Source organism: Nelumbo nucifera, chromosome 2, assembly GCF_055504915.1.
Source record: "Nelumbo nucifera cultivar China Antique chromosome 2, China Antique-T2T, whole genome shotgun sequence".
Classification (NCBI taxonomy): domain Eukaryota; kingdom Viridiplantae; phylum Streptophyta; class Magnoliopsida; order Proteales; family Nelumbonaceae; genus Nelumbo; species Nelumbo nucifera.
The window spans coordinates 96,478,139-96,497,999 of record NC_142650.1 but is presented as its reverse complement, the minus strand read 5'-3'; the positions used below and the strand labels follow the sequence as shown (position 1 = coordinate 96,497,999).

The following is a 19,861-nucleotide window of genomic DNA, read 5'->3' as shown; positions in this document are numbered from 1 at the left end:
ATTTGCAGATATTACCAATACAAGGTGAGGATGTGCCATGGGGCATTTGTGGGGTGCTGATGTGAAGTCGAATCCACCCGTATGTAGTCCCAATGTATAAAACAAAGCTGAGACTTCGAAACCCTTTTTTCCATTTCCAAAGCAATTTTCCCGCCTTTTTTTGAGGTGTTCTGCAATCTCCGCAAAATTTACCCGCTTTCCGCTCGAGCTGCTCTGCGTTATACTACAGTTGATGTGAAGGTTGGTTCTGGAAGGTCTATTGTCTGATTACTCTATCCCTAGTTCAATTTGTAGAATTATTGCAAGAGGGGAAAGCTTAATGGATCTTTTGTTCATTTTATGAGTTGTAGCTGCATTTTCCATTTTAAAAGTTTTGACATTTGTTTGTGTTGATACAGGGGGAAAAAGACAAAGTATTTGGGGTTTGAATTATTCAAGGCATTGCTCTTGTTGCAAGCTTTTCCTACTTGGGTAAATTTTTAGAGGTGGAATTTATTGGGGGTTTGCTGATTTCTGATGCAGATGGAGGCTCTGTACTCTAAACTATACGATAAGTACACCAACATGAAGGTTTTGCTTTGTTTTGATTCCATTCTCAAATTTTCTGTTATTTTCAAAATATTATCCTGAAGGGTTCACGCTTTAATGTGCTTAGAGAAAGAGGGAATCTGAAATGGAGCAGCTCAATCACGAACAAGAAGAAAAGTTTATGAATTATGTGTCGGGTATGCATTTCTCCGATGTTTTATTTACTGTTTTTTCTTTCTTTCTTTTCTAATCTGGGTTTTGAATTACACGCAAGCTTAGTATCTCTGCGGGGGCTTAATTTTTTGACTTTCATGAACATGATATCCGTGCGGATATACATAGCTGGGTGTTAGATTTACGAGCTTCAGAGTACATTGAGACATCTATAGAATTAATGTTTTCATTACCTTTTGTTTTCCTTGTAATCTTGTATGTGTTGCTGTGTTGAGTTATAAAATGTTTGGTCTATTTTTTTGTATTTATTTGAGACTGATTCATATTAGGCATAAGGTAGTAAATATTGGATTTCATTGATGTATGGTTAGCATAAAGATTTTTAGGTTTCTGAGCACAACGATACTTTGTTTCCTTGTTGCTTGCAGCTGCAGAGGAATTGATAGATCACTTGAGAAAAGAAAATGAGAGGTTACGCTTGCAATTAAGTGACTTGAAGGATGAAGTGAAATCTATTAGGCATGTGTTTTCCAAAACTATTTATTAGTCAAATCTTTAAGGCTGCACGAAGCAAAAATCCTAAAACGTAGATTATATGGTTGCAGATTGTCCAAAGAGCGCCAATATGTCGAATACCAAAAGCTTTTGATGGAAGAGAATAACAAAAGTAAGAAACAGCAGATTGCCTAATGGATGTTAATTACTCTTTCAAATTATCATTTAAATTTTTATGGTGTAGGTATTTTGCATTCTCATGAATTCCTTGATCATTCTCTTAAGCTGTGTTTGGTTTGAAGGAAAAGGTAGGGAAACCTTTACAGGCTTGTATAGGTTTCCCTACCTTCCCTTCCTTTCCCTACCTTTTCCTTCAAACCAAACATAATGGTAGTTATTGTTATTTAAGTGGATGGTTCATCTTATGTTATTGTTTAAGAGGTCAATTCAGCTTCTAAATATTTGAACAATTGTACTTGTTTGCCTTGATATTTTTGATAAGTAAAAATATCAATATTATTAAGATGAGGAATGGCAATGATTACAAGATTCCAAGGAAGGATATGATGTGCAACCTCTCCATTACAACTGAGCCCAATACAAATGGTCCATATCACCCCTTGTTTAGCTAAAGCATTTGTCAATCCATTAGCCAACCTCCTTTCCCACTTAACCATTTAGGCTGTTTCATCTCCTCTTTGTGACTTGTGACAACATTTCCACTTGCTATTTGTTTCTTCTGAGGCTTCTGAGGCTCCACAATGAGAGCACTTGAGGTGTCTCTTGTCTGAATGCTTGCCCCCCCCCCCTCCTGGCTTGAAGAAATCAAGGCAAAATGCTCAATAGGCTGCACTTGGTGTCTAAATGCATCTCTTTCCTTCGATGTAAATCTAGAAGCTCATCCATTTCCAAAATTTGGGATCTTATACTTTCATATATTGGGTTTAGGCCAGCCAAGAACTTAAAAGCTCTGCCTTATTGTATTTTGTTTATCATGCCTCTCCTTATCTCTTGCATTTCCTAGTCAAGTACAAGATGGTGGTCCAGTTCTTCCCATAGTCCTAAGATTGCAAAATAAGTTGAAATAAACATATCCCCTTGCCTTAATGCAACAATATCTTGGGTTAGTCTATAAATTCTTGCATTGTTCTTCCATTGTTCGTAGGCTTTATACACCTTCCAAATCTTAGAGGCTGTAGGGAAGTGTGAACAGTCCTTGCTACCTCTGGAGTCATTGAAGCAAGCAGTCATGACATAATAGTGGCATTCTCCTTGTGCCAGGGTGCCAGGTTGAGTATTCAGCATCATCCTCTTTAGATTCCTTCTTCTGTCCATCTATATAACCCATAAGTTCCTAGGAAGTAATAAAAAGCTTGGCTAAAACAGACCATTATTTGAAGTTGTATTTGTTTAACAACACACTGGTGATTTGCAGACTATGCAGATTTGGGTTTTCTAGGTTGAGGATCTCCCACCAATCCTATTGTCCTTCGAGGACACTTCTCTTGATATTGTGGACATATTCTACTTCTAACAACCTACAGCTATAATCTCAAAGAGAAAGACAAGGTTTAAGACTTGCTGGGGCTGTTATTGGATTGAAAACAATCAATACCCTGTTGAGATTAATTTTCTGTAATTTCTTTAGGGTTTTTGACAGATCTCTGTTTTCCCTGTCATTTTTCCCAAGTTTTTTCAGAACCCCACGATCATTTCTTACTCCCAAAATTGTTCTTTGACTGTGGTTGATTCTTGGACAGTTATAGTTGACTGTAAATGGTTTTTGGGTGATGATTCTTGGCTGAGAAGTGATTTCTTGGTCGTGTTTCTTGATTGTGAATGATTTCTGAATTAGAAGTCCTCACTGTGAGTGATTTCTGGGTGTTTGATTTCAATCAGATAAGTTCCTTTTTGCTTAAAAGGTGAAGTTCAAGTTTCTTTTGTTTGAAGTAGTGACTGTTAACATCACATATAAAATAGAGAAGGCTGGAAGTGAATTAAAGATTCAAGGGGAAGGTCTTTTGGGGGCTGAAAGCATGACCGAAAGTTCCTTGATCTTCTTGTAGAGAAGGTTGGAACCAACTACTTAACACTGAGTTTGAGATTAAGGATTTGGGCGAATTCAGATATTTCTTGGGAATTGAAGTTGACAGGTCTAAGGATGGTATTTTCATTTCTTAACGTAAGTATGTTCTTGATCTTCTTGTAGAAACTGGCAAACTAGGTGCTAAACCAACATCCACTCCTATAGACCTCAATCACAAGCTTTTAACTACTGATGGTGAATTGTTGACCGATAGGGGAGTGCTCTAGAGACTGCTTGGGAAGTTGTTATTATCATGCATTCTCCCAGATATATACATTTAGTAGCTGCTGAGAGGGTTTTGTGTTACCTGAAAGGGACTAGGGAAGGGTATCTTGTTTGCTAAGCATGGGCACATGAAGCTGGAAGCATACACTAATGTTGATTAGGTTGGATGTATTGATGATATGAGATCTACTTCAAGTTACTGTGCTATGGTGGCAGAGAACATTGTGTCATGGAGAAGTAAGAAGTAGTCTATAGTTTTTATATCCTCGACTAAAGCAGAGTATAGGGAAATGGCACATGGAGTTTCAAAATTTTGTGGTTGAGATCACTTTTAGAAGATTGGGTATTGATTATTAGAAGCCAATGATGCTATATTGTGACAACTAGGCCGCTATCAACATTGCACATAATCCTGTTTAGTATGATAGAACTAAGCACATAGAGGTTGACAAGCACTTTATACGGGAGAGAGTTGCTTCAGGAGAAGTCTGCCTGCCATTTATTGCTTCTAAAGAACAGTTGGCTGATGTTTTGACAAAAGGTGTTCCTAAATGAAAGCTGATTCACTATATAAGCAAATTGGGCATGATTGATATCTATGCTTAGCTTGAGGGGGAGTGTAGAGAGGCTGGGCCTAATGGGCCCTAGGCCATTACTCTCTTATTGCTAGTTCTTCCTTGTTTTGTTTCTTAATGTGCCTTTTCCCTATGGTCCTTAATTCTTTTTTATGCTTTCTTAAAGTATGTTGATGAGATGGATGCCCACTTAAGGGTGGACTTGTAATTTATTCAATCTTAGTAAGATTAATAAAAGAATAGAGAGGTGGAAGAAGAGACCATCGAAGTCCTTTCTCACTTCTTCTCCCTCTTCTTCTTCTTGCTGTTTTCTTCTTCTTTCTCTTTTGTTATAATTTGAAATATTTTAAAGTTTTTTATTGGACTGAATCACATCAGGTCCAAATGAAGAAGATGATGAGGAAGATTGTGGAAGTGAAGAGTGAATGGGGAAATGAGTGATGTGCAATGTTTAGAGAATTGGGTTGGGCATAGAACTAGGAAAGGGAGAGGTTCACTAGTTAGAGGTTCAATTGTGGTCAAATCGGAGGTCGAATTGTGATGATAGAATATTTATGTACATATATTTCAGGTCAATAAATGCTATATAATATATTTTTCAAATATTATTATATTTGAATGCGATGGATAGATGGTTACATTCTTAAGTTTTAAAGCAAAGGACCAGTGTTTAAGTCTCTTAACTTACATTTTCTTTAAAATATGTGTATTAAAGCAATATATACATTAAAGAGGCATAAATGATGACAAGTGAAAAAGTGGCTTAATGGTATCACTATTAGGACTATATACAAATAAAAGGTCATGGGTTTGAGTCTTGCCATTACCATTTTCAAATTTCCATTCATTTAGAGATTGGGTGGGACATTGAGACTGGTTCATCGGTTTTCCAGTTAAACCAGCCGGTCAACTTGTTTTGACCATTTTTTCACAAGTTAAGAGTTTTAGGGTAGAAGGATCAAACTGGCCAGTGGTGTGGTTCATGGTTCAATTGGTCTAATTGGCCGGTCTTGTTTGGTTTTCTAAACATCGGTGATGAGTGATAGTGTTAGATACTTAGGGGGCGTTCTTTTTTCGGATTCTGAGAGGTGGGGAAGTTGGTCAATGGGATTTTGGTTCCCATTGACCAAGAATCCCATGTTCTTTTTTTTTTTTTAGATTTATGTGGAGACTAGGGAAAGTTTATTTTCCTATGTATCACTTACCTGGGTAAGTGATACCCATCTCCTAGATGGGTAAATAACTCTCGCCTAGGGGGAAAGTTGCCAACACTTGAATGGGACAAAAATGCCCTTTTTAATAATGGATTTTTACGGCCGAAATGGTCATTGCTTTATTTACATGAGAAATAAAAGAACATGGGTAAATGCACTTACCCGGGTAAGTGTTTCCCAAGAAAAACTTACCTAGGTAACTGCATTTACCCGGGTAAGTAACTTACCAAAAAGCAAACGAGGCCTTAGACTTTTATTTCATCTAGCTTTGTTTTAAAGACTTAAACATCTACTCTTTTTTTGTTTAAGATTTTAAGTTGCCACTTTTTTTTATTAATATTGATCTTGGTCTATGATGTGAATGTGATGTGTCATGTGTGGATTACCATTTACTAGATGTAGTGATTCAATGATTATTGTGGTATTGAGTCTGAAGTGCTTAACACCATGGAGACATGGAGAGTTAAGTTGGCTTTTAACTTCTTTTATATTTGTATTCTTCTGGGAGATTATTAAGGATGACATTCAGAATGTGTTCTCAGAATTCTTTGAAAGAGGGGTGATTAACCCTGGTCTGAACTCTACTTTCATTGCATTAGTCCCAAAATAGGAGGGAGCTTGCCACCCTAAGGAGTTCATACCCATCAGTTTGGTTAATAGCCTCTACAAAATCATTGCCAAGGTTCTCTTGCGTAGGTTCTCTTGCGTAGAATTAGAGAGGTTCTCCGGACAATCATTTCCCCTAACCAAGGTGCATTTGTGAAGAATAGACAAATTGTGGATCAAATTTTAATAGCAAACGAGAGTGTGGAAGATTTCAAAAGAAATGGGAAGAAAGGGTTGGTGTGTAAATTGGATATAGAAAAGGCTTATGGCTTGGTTGATTGGTCTGTGTTGTTGGAAGTGCTAGGGTCTTTTTGGTTTTGGGCATAGGTGGTGTAAGTAGATAAAAGGGTGCATTAGGACCTGCCACTATTCTATTCTGGTGAATGGTAGGGTGGTGGATCACTTTCCAGCTACTAGGGGTATTAGGCAAGGGGACCCCCTGTCCCCTTTTCTTTTTACCCTGATTGTTGAAGTTTTGGGGAGGATTATGGAGAGGGCAGATTCTAAGGGTTTGGTAAGTGGTTGGAAAGTTGGGAGGGATGGGGTTTAGATCACTCATTTACAGTTTGCGGATGACACAATTTTGTTTTGTGGAGGGGATGAAGTTAGGTGGGTTAGAAACTTAAAACGGGTGATTAATGTCTTTGAACATGTGACCAACCTCAAAGTCAACTTTGATAAGAGTTGTGTGATTGGTATTAATATGAGGGCCGAAGAGGTGGAAGAAAGGGCCCAAATATTGGGATGCGAGATTGCACAGTGGCCATTGGAATATTTGGGACTTCCTTTAGGGGATAATCCTAGCAGAAGGGACTTTTGGAATCCGGTGATTGAGAAATTCACAAAAAGGCTAGCTTCAGGGAAGAAAAACTACCTAACTTTGGGTGGTAGGATAACTTTGATTAAAGCAACCTTGGCGGACCTCCCGGTCTACTTTTTGTCAGTGTTTAAAATTCTTGAGGGAGTGTGTAGGGTGTTGGAGAAAATCGTGAGAGATTTCCTATGGGAACATGGGGAGGAGAAAATGGATCATAGAGTTAGGTGGGATCTGGTAAATAGAGCAAAAAAAGAATAGTGGTCTTGGCTTAGGTAACTTGCAGAAGAAGAATGAAGCCTTGTTGGGGGAATGGTTATGGAGATTGACAAAGCAAAAGGATAATCTGTGGGCTAAAATAGTCCTAAGTATTCATGGGCAAGAGGCAGACGACTGGGACACGTGTTTCATCTAGGGCTACAAGAGCTTCTCCCTAGAAGTCTATTCATGCTATTCTTCCATCCTTCCTTTTATCAGGTATGACCTTTGCTCTGGTAATTCTATAAGATTTTGGGAACATATCTGAGTGGGTAACACACCTCTAAAAGAGTAGTATCCTTCTTTGTTCTCTCTCTCAAGGTTTAAAAATGAACCTGTTGCTACTTTCCTAACCTTTTCTAATTCTTGCCCTGTTTGGAATCTGGGCTTTTGGAGGAGGTAGTTGTTGACCCATCTAGATTGGACAATAGGATTTGGGCTCCTACTCCCTTGGGTATTTTTTCATGCTCTTCTTTTTTCAAGGAATTAACCCATTCCCATTCGGTCCTTGATTTTCCTTTCCCAGTTCCGGAAGTTTGGGTTAGACCAATTCTTCCCAAAGTAGGTGCTTTATGCTGGGAAGCTATACTAGGAAAGTGTAACACTTGTGACTTACTTCAAAAGAAAAGGCCAAGATGGTGTTTATCCCCGCACTGGTGTATCTTATGTAAGAAGAACGGTGAGAGCTATTATCACTTATTTGTTTCCTATCCTTTTGTTTCAGAAATCTGGATTTTGTTTTTCTCTCTTTTTGGTTGTAGGTGGCCCACTCCCCCAACTCTGCAATGCTTGTTTAACTTTGCTCCTGTGAGGGGTTTCAAAAAGAGAGGTAAGATCTTGTGGAGATGTATAAGAGCAGCTGTATGCTGGACAGTGTGGGAAGAAAGAAATCAACGAACTTTCCAGGAAAAAGAAAAGAACAAAGAAGCCATCATTGATTTAATCTACATTAGGGTGGTTCATTGGGTCAAGTCAATGAAGCTTTTTGAAGGCTTCTCAGCAGGAAATGGAAAGAAGTTGCCTGGTCTGCTCGGTTGATAGCCCCTGCCTGTTCCAACTTAGTCTCCTCCAACTATGGGGTTCACTAAATTGAATTTTGATGGCAGCAGTGAAGGAAACCCAGACCCTTCAGGTATAGGAGTCTTCAGGGATGAAGAAGGTCGGATTATGGCCATATTTTCAGGGCCTATAGGTTGGGGGGATTCTCTGAGAGCTGAAATTTCAGCAGTATTAGAAGGAATAAAAAGAGCCAAACAGCTGAATATTAGTAAGCTGCTGATGGAGGGTGATTCGAAACTGGCTATTAACTGGCTGTAGAAGGAAGAGGCTAATTTATGGAAGTTCTCGAATGAAAAAAAAGAGAATTTACAAGCTCACTCAAGACATGCAAATTCAGTTTCAGTGGTCCAAGAGGAGTTTCAATTCTTTTGCAGATTATCTAGCTAAACAAGGGGTGGGAAGAACTAGTTTCTTTTGGGCTGTATTGTAATGTGATGTTTTATTTTTAGGGTGGGGTAAGAGATTTTACCCCCTTTCTTGTTGTATCTTTTCCATCTCCTTTTATTAATAAAAGTTTCCATTATTGATTAAAAAGAAATAATCATTTGAAAATTTGAAATTCAAGTTTGTGTTTTGATAAACATAGATATATGTTCTTTGTAATTTTTCTGAAGTTTTTAAATTTAAATATGCTTTTTTATATTTTTTCTTTCTTTTTTTTATTCTTTTTCAAAAAATTTGTGCGCTGTTTTCAATAAGGCTCACGCCTTACCTTTCTCCTTGTGCCTTAGATGCAATCTCCACAAGCATTTCCCCAACAATGCCATGTTTCACTCATCATCATAGATTAGAAGCAACTTGAGAGAGATGCAAATGCCTTTGCTGATACACTTGCTAAACAAGGAGTGGGAAGCAAGGTTCTAAATATTGACACAGGCTGATACGCCGGTTGGGGCGTATCAGCTTGTAACGAGCTGTGCCTTTACTTTTGTTTTTTCAAACTGGTTCAGGGGGTCGGTTTAAGGCCCATCTACCTCCTGAACCAGGTCAGACCCCAAAACACCCACTGTAGGGGTGTATTGGGGGGGCACCAATATGATACGTATCAGCTGATACACCCTGATACATTTTGGTACTTTGAACCTTGGTGGGAAGGAATAACTTATTTTGGGCTTTGTTGTAATTTTTTCCATTGGGGAAGGGCTAAGAGAGTTTATCCCTTCCCCTTCTTTCTCTTCAGTTGTACTAATTTTCTTCTAAATTAATGATATAGTTTCTGTGATTGATAAAAAAAATCTATGATGATGAGTGATGATATACATGTATGTCACAGTTAGGGCCAACTATATTCCATTTCCATGTTCTGATTAAGTTCTCTTGCTGTTAATCAAATGAACATTTAACAGATAAAGATCTGGCCGAAGAAGTTGAGAGACTTCACAACATGCCACGAGAGCAACTCTGCTGCATCACAGAAGGTGGAAACAATGACATTGCACAAATTAGATCTTTTCAAGATCCTCAAGTTGGGCCAAGTGATTTATCTGATCAGTCAACTATAAAGATGCCACAAAAGCACAGTAGGCATGTGGGAACTCAGACAGAAGTAAGATTTGTTCCACATGCCAGTGTTCAAGATGAGCATGATGAGGTGAGAGAATTAGAAAGAGATTCACACTTGTGTGATAATGGTGCACCTAGAAACATTCTGCTGGTACGTATCGTAACTTTTTTGACATTGAGTCAAATTTTTGGCTTTCCATTTTTACCTTGACCCTGGATGTGCAACTTTTCAGCCTGAATGCTGTAGAAGAGATGTGGCTGGTTTAGGTATGTGTTATGTGTCATACATTTAACTAGGGCTTATTGATGACATTCTTCTTGGGCACAGTGCCATATGTTTAACTAGGCTTGGTTACCAAAATTTTTAGGAGGTAGTAACACTGGAGCTGCCAATTGTCTATTTCAAGCCCTTGTGGAGTGCTTAGTTGGCATGAAATTCTCTGCAATTATTCAAACAGAAGGATTGTCTGTTTCAGCACTTCATCAATCAAGTGGTAATTGTTCAATCCAGAATAACAGTCCAATTTTTTCAGCTTCATGGATTCTTTATTTGATGTCTAAAATTCTCTATAGGTCTTTTCTTAGGCTTTTGCTTCAACTGGTGGATTGTGGATTACATTCTGTATATGTATATGTAATCATGTATATATGGGGAAATGGTCCACTAGTCAGGTCAAGTAGGAGGCTTCCCTTCATTAAATTATCTATTTCTGCCACATGGAGGGATCTTATGGCTGATCCAGATCATCTATTGGATAGGGGACCCACTGAATTCACATGTTGTTTTTTTTTGATAAGAAAGAAAAGTATATTAAGAAGAAAAAGAAGATTACAAAGGGGAGGTGCAAGGTGAAACCTCATCCGGCCAACTTTCTCATTACAAACAAGCCCAGTATAATTGGCTACTGAATATTCCTTGTTTAGCTAGTGCATCTACCATTAGCTGACCTTTTTTCCCATTGAATTCTTGTATTCATACGACTAATTAGGCTCTTTACCCACTGACTTCACAACATCTTCAATTCCATGGTTGATATCAGGAATATGCCCACCTTGTATTGGTGGTTTTCAAAACTAACATTTGCTGTCAAAGATTTTATATTTTAATATGAAACTTATCTACACAAGTAGGCTTATTTTGAAAGAGTGACAAGGTGTTTTAGGCTGAAGATGTTGCTTGCTAGTTGTTTCCAATTCCCTTTAGCTTAGCTTTTTTAGATGGTTTAACTGGCATTCAAATCTTTGATTTCGAGTGTCGTATTTGCAAACTTAACCAAAAGTATAGCATTGATCTCTTTTAATTAAGTACTAGTGGAAAGGCCTTGGTCAGCACGGTCATGAGGGCAGAAGAGTGGTAGATCATCTCTGTGCCTTAGAACCTTCTCTCTCTCGTAACTGTGGTTGCTCTGGCCATTTGTGCAGTATGGTGTGACACTTGTGATTGCAAAGATATTAATGGTCAAAAAAGTAAAAAGAAAGTAAATTGAAAACAAAAAGAAAAATAAGAACTTTAAAACAAATATAATAAAAATACAATTTTAATAAAAGGAATATAGATCATATGCTTTTCAAATCAAATCTTCCGTCCCCAATTTTTCAATGAATCAAATGAAGCTAGTATAGTCCAAATGTAACACCTGTTCTCAATTCTTTCAGATGCTTCTTGGCACCTTCTCTGCCAACATTTGCAATGTCTAGCTTCTCTGGTGGCATCTCATTGTCCTTCTAAACCATCTTATTGTATTTGATCGCCAAATTTAGCATCTCCTGCTCATCACACAACATGCCAAGTGAATATAAGAGGATGTCAAAATGGAGCTTCCAAAAATTCTATGGTAAAAAGGTTGTCTTGCTTTTAAAAGATGCAACAGATAGGAGCCTCTGACAGGACCTTATGGAAAAATATCATGATAAATAAGATGTTAATGATCATATGCATCTTGTTATAATAAATTCACTTATTCTAATGATACCCTGCTGAAAAGATGTTAGGAGTCAACAGTTAGGATGAAAACCGAGTGTGCCAGGTATAATAGCAACGGAGCAAAAGAGAACAAAACTAGGAGATGAGACCTCTCCTTACCTGAATAGTTTGCTCATTAGTTCTGGCATGGGTATCAAACTGCTGTAGTGTCAGTCCAGTCCACTTCTATAAGTTGAGTACCATTTCTTCGAGTTCATTCCTGTGGCTATTGAGTAGTAATGCCTATTCAATCCATGGATCAAAGCCTGAAAGAACAGTTGATGTGAGACAAATGGATTAAAATACAAAGCACACAACAAGGGAATAGATGACACATGAGGGACATGCATCAAGTATTCACCCGGATGGATGGTTTATTTAGATGTCCAAGCTTAGATGCTGTTTGCCTTGGCTCTTGGCCAAGTATCATAGTTTGTGGGTTGATTAAACGAGAGGCATCAATCACTACCTTTCCTTGCACACTTTGGATTGGGTCAAATACTGTTTGAAAAGAGTACAAAGAGATACACCCCTATTTACAGTAGGCAACTGAACTACACATCATGAAAAAACAACATTTACATAATTACATTAATACCACACCACCTCCCTGACTAAATGTTTAGCCTTCTGTGCAATGGCATGAGCAATTTGATTAAAAGAAGGCTCTTGAAGCGAGAGGCTTGTATGGCAAGCTTCTCTTCAGAATAGGGTGAGCAGGGAGACCGGAAAAAAAAGAAGAGGAAGGGAAGGAGAGGACACATTGGAACTTGGAAGTATAAAGCAAGCATGACAAATAAACAGCGTGCCACATGTTATGCTCTCACCCAATTACTGTACACTAACCAAATGCTTTAAGATAGTAGTTATAGATTAGTTCATTTTTACAGTGTTTATCCTCTTTATTTTGAAATTTGTTTTGGGTTTACAGGTTATTCATTCAGTCTGACATGGGTTAATAAACCGGCTGGGGAGGATGCAGAGCTATTGTATCGTGTTGCATCTCTGGGAACTTTTGAGAGAGTGGCTCCAGAGTGGATGAGGGAGGTAATGATGTTCAGCACAAGCATGTGTCCCATCTTCTTCGAGAGGGTTTCTCGGGTTATCAAGCTGCATCCTTGATGCTTGTTCTCCAGTAGTCCCATATGCTGTTTTTAAGCCTGTAATGCATGTAATGTCACTCGTTCTTTACTGAGTCTAGCATCAGTAGCAACAATACTGCTTCTATTCAGAAGCTGTGTTACCTTTTAATTATTTTCTCGGGTGACTCTGTATCTTCTGGGTTTAAGCATGTTGTAATTTTGTGTATTTTTGTGATATATTAGCTTGGATATGAACCTTTGAAACGACTGTACTTGTGCTATTCCAACCATTGCTTCATAACGGATTACAAACAAAGATTGCAATCCAAGGGTTTTTCTCTCCTCTCCCTGGTTTAGACCAGGAACCCCATTTCATCATGATTCCAAGTAAAAATTGGAGAATAAAACGAAATTATGTAATGGGTCATAGATCAACCGCTCACCGTGAACTTGTTGCTCTGCCGGCTTCCTGTTACCCAGACCCAGTTGGAGTGGGTGAACCAGTTTTATGTACGAGCAAGGTTCAAAATTTTGACAGTCCCATATCAAGCGTATCATATTGTATTAGTGACCTGTTAATACGTGAAATTTTAACGCTTTTGGGGTCAAAACCCATTTCATGGGGTAGCAGCCCTTAGACCAATCCATCTGAGCAGCTTTTGGAAAAAAGAAAATGAAACTAAGCCACTGGGTTCAAAGTATCAATACACTCCTTCAGCTCGTGGTGTGTGAATACTTTAACCTTTGATACTGGTTAGTTGGTTACATCACTTGCATGTATTTCTGGACCTTCTGCTTATCACCATTCATGTCATTATGGTATCATAGTTGAACTCAAGGCATCATCTATTACATATGGGGTTGCAATGTGGGCTGGTTTAGTCCGAACCTGGCCTGAAAATATAGGGTTGGGTTGAAGTTTGGGTTAGGGTCGAAAGTATAAACCTGACTTTGGGTTAGGTTAGGTTGAGGCCTTGACCGACCTGACCCAATCTGAATACAACTTAATTTCATATTTGTGTGTATGTTTTTATACATGTAAGGTTCAAAATATCGATACGTATTGGCCCGTATTGGCCGATACATATCATATCGAGAACTTCCCGATATGTTCTTACAGAGGGTGTATCGGGGTTTTGACTAGTTCAGGGGGTGGACGGACCTTAAACTGGCCCATCTGAATCGGATTTGAAAAAAAAAATTAAAAAAGAACTACCAGTACTGCCCGATACACCTCGGGCGTATCAATATTTTGAACCTTGCATACAAGTACTTTTGTATGTGTATTCAATATACATGCAAGTAATTTTGCATGTATAAAACTATAAATATATTTGTATGTACATTTTTTTCACAAGTATTTATGTATAAATATATTTATCAATTTATATAAGATAACCATGTTCTTTTGCACGGGGTAATGCTAACATTGAATTAACATGAACCCTTAAAGTCTAGTAAATAAGTATATTTGGCAAAAGGATGTAGAGAAGTCAGATGAACCCAACACTAATTCAAACCCAAACTGAAGTTGTAGTGGGGTTTCAAGTATCAACAACTCTTGAGGATTGACATCAACCAGACATAACTTGGCCTGACTTGCACCCCTAATCACATCATAAAATTGAATGTTGGTGAAAAATACAACAAAGGTACAAAAATTGAAGTTGGTCAATCGGCCAATGGAAGTCAATACCACTTTGGATCTCTTACCTACAAACTCTTTACAAATTCTTTCCACATCTCTACTTACAAGACACTACTGCCGTGTGTATTGGGAATATCTCCATGAATGACAAGAGAGATATTCCAAATGCCCAAATGTAGTGTCCTATAGGTAGGGATATGGGAAGAGTTTGTGGGTAAAGAGATCCTTTGGTAGCGATACAGGGATGAATTCGGATGGGCCCTACAACAGACCCCACATGTGCCCCACAGCCCATCCCACATGCATTTGGAACATCTCCTGTACTTGTCATCCGAACTCTATAGGAATGGGAACCGGATAGATCTTCTCCCTCAAACATGTATCTATCCCCACTCAACAAAAAATATGGTAGTTATCTCCATGTTCCATCAGATATGCACGATTTGTTATAGGCATTTTGCTTAATCTTAGAAAAATACACAACTATACTGTGATAGAGAGACGTGTAGGCATGAACCTATTTGGTTGCCATTTATAAGAGGGACCTGTGGCAACGTTTTCTCTTTCAAAACATCTCAAGAGAGCTACAATGGGTTCCGGGGAGAGAAATCAACCAACAAAATTTGTACCAGTGGATAGGGATGGCAATGAGTCAGGTTCAAGGAGGGTTTTGTAAATTCTAGACTCTTTACTTGCCTCCCTAAACCTCCCAACCCATATCCACCTCAAAACCTATAGCAAGTTGGATTTTGAGAATCTAAACCCTCCCCGATTCTACCCTCTTCACATTCAATATGAGGGTGGATTGGGTTTAAAACCTGCATCTTATTTCTTATTATATATAAATAATAAATAATATAAACAAATAGCAAAATTTTCAATTATTTAACTAAGACATGTAAAAAACACAAACTATCAACTATTCTTCACAAAAAAATAAAATAAAATATTATTAAATTCAACACCTAATACATAATGTTCATATGCCTCCCAATAATAGGTGGATTGGAGAGGGTTGGGTTTTAGCCTGATACTGTGCCCTGCCCATACTTGTACAGGCTGTAGAACCCCAAAACCTGTCCCTGCCCCAAAATCTGAAAACCCACCCCATTGAGGTGGATATAGCAAGTACCTACTGGATAAGGTAGAAATTGCCATCCCTAATAGTGAAGAGATTGAAAACACTATTTACAATTCCATCTTGTCCATTGTTCAACTTCTCATTTTGGATTTTTTTTAAGATACAGTGTTGTAGTTAAAGCACTAAATTACTTAATCTGATTTAGTAACTTTGTCTTAGATGTTATAGACCATTTTGAGATGATCTATAATTGGTTAGTTGAGCTTTAATAGGTAGGTCATGGTAATTATCGTTGAATTGCTTTTATTTTAGGGTTGAGATCATTTATACTGAAACATCATGTGGCGAATGATTTCTATTCTTCCCTGGAAGGTTTGTTTAATGGTGTATTGTTTTTTTCAAGCAGGCAGTATTTCATTTTTTTTCTTGATTATCTCAAAATGGTGATGATTTGTAATTTTAAATTGAAATAATTCCTACCATCTACAACACCTGTTGTTTTTCTGTTTTTTTTTTTTTTTTTTTTTTTTTGCTATTTTAATGGAACGGGTAGTGGGATTTGAATCTGCATATCCGCTGGGACTACCCATCTAACAGGTGTTTGAAAAAATGATCTGTTAGAACAGTTAGGGGTAGGCCAAAAAAAAGGATTTGGGTGGAAGTAACAAGAAACATATAGTTGGACAAGGATATGATGATGATGAAACAATCCTTACCAAACTGGCATCCTTTCAATTTCCATTCCTTGTTATACTGGTTTTCAATTTCATTGAGTCTGGATTTTAGCTAATTTAATTAGTATTTCTCTGCTGACTGCTGGTTTTGCATTGTACACCATTGTGGACTCTCATTTTTCTTTTCTTACTATTTTTTTTTTTTGACTGGACTCCTACTTCTTGATGTCCCTAGCTAGTAATCCTTACTAACTATTTGATTCAGACGATGTGTTTAATCCGGGTCTTAGAGAAGTACAAGAAGTTGTCTGGGCAGCTTACATCACTAAAACCATAGTGTTGTGACTGTTATCACATTTCAAACTGGAACTTGGACTGTCAGATATGATTTATGAGTGGCAACTTACGATTTCACAATCACCCCCAGAGTGCATGTCAGAGTTAAAGACTGTATAGGACCAAAGGAAAAGAGTTCCAGAAGTAAATCACAAACGTTTCTGAAATCTGAATTGAGATATAGACATGCACGCTGATGCTCTCTATAAGGGAATTTGATTGACAAAGAATACTTTTCTGGGAATTTGTCTCCAGTACTAAAATTATTGTGGATGCACTTTCTTAATGATGGATTCTATGTTCTTTTCTCTTTCTCCTCTTTTTTTAGGGTTGCATATAAGGCTATGTTTGCTTTGAAGGAAAAGATAAGAAAAGAAAAGAAAACATAAGGATAAGGAAACTTATACAAGGTTTATAAAGGTTTTCTTTATATTTTCCTACTTTTTCCTTCAAACCAAACACAACCCAAGTGTTTAATTCTTATATTCTGTTGTCAAGCATCCTCTTTCATGCCAGACATACCTACCACATGGGCTGAAGTCCCATTAATTAATACACAGTTCAGGCACTGGAATGAAAGGTAATAAGTTACTTTGAAAACACAATTCTTCCATCCCTTGTTTGATCAGCCACAAGTTTGTGTTGGACGCGTCCCCTCCACTAAAGGGCATATTCATAGCCTCGTGTTTACTTCATCTCTGGATGGTTTCATATATTACTCAAAATCTTTCTTCTTGAAGCTCTGAGTATGGATGGATTTTGTACTTTCTGAGTGGTCCTTCTTGTGAAGAATTGAAGACTCAGAAAAGGATACTTTTGAAAGAGGGTTTGGGTTGGTGCATGGCATCTCCTTTTATGTTTGTTGCCAGCCGGCCGGCCACTTGCTTGCTTTCAAATGGAATAAACCAAAGCTCTCTCTTTCTATTGCAGAAAGCTTTTGGGGTGGTCCAGTGCAAGGGATAACAGTCTCCACCTTTTCTTTCCATGATTCCTTTGTCTTCTCTAAATCAAAAGGTTCGAAGTATAGACAAAAGTTCAAATTATTGCAACTAATGAGTGCTTATCATGCGATACATTTGTACCCACCAAAACGCCAAATACCATGATTTAGGGCGAAAGGCCACTTTCAAATGTTAATACCTTTCTAGACAAGGCCTGGTTTAAATCTTTGAAGCCTGACTTTAATATTATGAGCATCATCCCTTAGAATCGTGTGATGTGCAATTTTTGTGTTCATGTTGATACATTCATCCATGAGTATTGAATTAATACTCTCTAACAAGGTTCAAAGTATCGGTATGTATCGTGCCAATGGCTTACCGATATGTCCCTTCAGGGGTTGTATTGGGTCAATCACCAGTTCAGAGGGTAGCCGAGCTTTAAACCGACCCCTCTAAACCGGTTTCAAAAAAAATAAATGTACCGACGCAGTCCATGTCGATATTTAGAACCTTGCTCCCTAATTCATAATTTCCATGTATTGCGGGATTTTGAAAATCATTACTCCCTAACTCTAATTCTTAGTATTGGATGTAGAGTCCAATTAGATTAATTTTCAAATATTTGTTACATGTTAAATTAAAATTTCAACAAACCATATAAGGTTTAAAACTCGCAATGTATTGGGCTGTATCAGCTGAAATGTATCGTTCCAACAAGGCCCGATATATGGAATGCATCGAATAAGTGACTTTCATTTATATGGTGTATTTATTTTCATTGGTTCCTACGAGGTGTATACTATTAATGACTTTATCAATATCAAAGATTCAATTGTGACATATCACTTTATCAATGGTGCAAGATTTTTACTTAACAGTGCAGTTCATGCACCATAGGTTTGCATTCTATGTATCACCTAATTTGAAAATCTATCCTCCTAAGGTTTAGTTTGGAAAAAGTACAAATATAAATTTGTACATTGCAAATTGGGTAGGATTTGATTCCAAATTCTTAAAAATGGCTTTGAATTGACCCTACCCAATCTATTATAATTTATATGGTAGGATTTGGTTCCAAAATTTTAAAACCAACCCCTACTTAGGTTGGTTCCATGGTTTAGTGATTTAGGGGTTTATCCTACCTAAACCTATTTGATGAACCAGCCTAGAAATCGAACTTGCTTTGGAATAAACCCCAAAATTCTTTTGAGGATATGACTATTTAAACCCAAGCAGTCATGGCTACAAATGCCATGGCCTCATTTGATAATTGAGTTACTTAAGTGATTTCATCATTTGTTTTCATTTTAATATTTGAATGTGTATAAATAAGTATTGTAAAAGGTAATATTTTCAGACTTTAAATTATAATGATAAGTTTTAAACCATATAGGGTTGCAAACAAATAGGACCCGATCTGATCCAAATCCAATTCGATAAGAGCTGAATTTGGATACCTCTCTTGATCCTAACAAATCAGATCATATCAGAAAGTCGATCAATTTAGTTAACGGATCGAATTCAGATATACCTAAATCCGGTCCAACATGACCTGATCCAATTTGTTAGTTATAAAGTATTATATTATATATTATAATATATTATTATATTATATAAATAATATAATATATTATTTATATTATATCATAAATTTTTTTATAACAAAGCTAACTGAATTAGATTCGAATTGGATATCCAATAAGATATTTGAATTTGAACTTGAATCATACTCTTGAAAATCCAACGAATTCTTATTGAATTTAGATCGGTCGAATTTCTTATCAGATCGGATCAGATATACCATTTACCAAATCCAATTTGCTCCATTTACAGCCCTAAAACCATATATTAATATATTATGATAATCTACATATTAAATTACTTAATTCAATCAATAAAGACTATATAAATTTTAAAGTTTAAACTATATATTATAGTTATTGAAAATCAAGTTTTTAAAGAACATGCGGTTTTTTTAAAGAAAAGAGTAAAGAAATAATAGGTTGCATGGGTAGATCTCGGAACTGATCCCAGAACTGCCAAGGCTAGAATCAACTCTGGAACCTTCACAAAGTAGGATTTGATTCCAAAACCTTGAATTGACTATGGTCAACCTTAGTGCGAATATAGATTTAGAATTACAAAATACAAGGCTTTACTATGTACATATTTGTATTTATGCTCTTACCAAACTAAGCCTAAGGTCCAAATAAAGATCAAGGTTCAAAGATGTAGGTATTCTCTAGCATTTCACATAACGCCTATACCGAAAATAATATACATATTTATACTTTAAACCTTACTCTAGATTGAAGCGATGGTTTTCATTGGCTGAATCCATTTTAAAATGCTTCCATTTCCAAAAATGTAATGTTACATGAACAATAAGATCAGAGAGCTTTTAACCTTAATCATCTGATTTTCTCTATCCATGATATAATCTGTGGGTTTAGAATTGGGTAAATTACAGATTACTATTTTATACTTTGGGGTGGAAATTATCCCCTGAACTTTTATTTACAATAAAGACACCTCTTATCAGCATTCCATCAGTTAACTTTGAAGTTTAAGCTTTTCTAAATCCTCAAATTATCTTTTT

At 37.0% G+C, this 19,861-nt stretch overlaps 1 protein-coding gene across 5 annotated transcripts; it reads left to right on the top strand.

The window, feature by feature from the left end:
• Positions 1-19: 19 nt before the first annotated feature.
• On the top strand, positions 20-12,898 carry TTN9 (titan9). 5 transcript variants are annotated; one of them, XM_088899384.1, is made up of 10 exons: positions 20-240; positions 399-438; positions 523-570; positions 656-725; positions 1,131-1,221; positions 1,308-1,369; positions 9,381-9,688; positions 9,771-9,804; positions 9,906-10,031; positions 12,432-12,898. In XM_088899384.1, exons 3-10 carry the CDS (start codon positions 523-525, stop codon positions 12,620-12,622), a joined length of 930 nt encoding a protein of 309 aa, XP_088755510.1. In that variant the 5' UTR covers positions 20-240; positions 399-438; the 3' UTR covers positions 12,623-12,898. The 5 variants fall into 5 exon arrangements, with proteins under 5 accessions (XP_088755510.1, XP_088755511.1, XP_010246252.1 ...); XM_088899385.1 differs by having other exon boundaries at positions 20-254; XM_010247950.3 differs by having other exon boundaries at positions 21-240; positions 399-554.
• Positions 12,899-19,861: the final 6,963 nt, after the last annotated feature.

Coding starts and splice junctions, on each gene's coding strand:
- TTN9 (XM_010247948.3), top strand. CDS start 517: ATGCAGATGGAGGCTCTGTACTCTAAACTATACGATAAGTACACCAAC. Junction 1,370..9,380: donor GATGGAAGAGAATAACAAAA/GTAAGAAACAGC, acceptor AACATTTAACAG/ATAAAGATCTGGCCGAAGAA. Junction 10,032..12,431: donor AGCACTTCATCAATCAAGTG/GTAATTGTTCAA, acceptor TTGGGTTTACAG/GTTATTCATTCAGTCTGACA.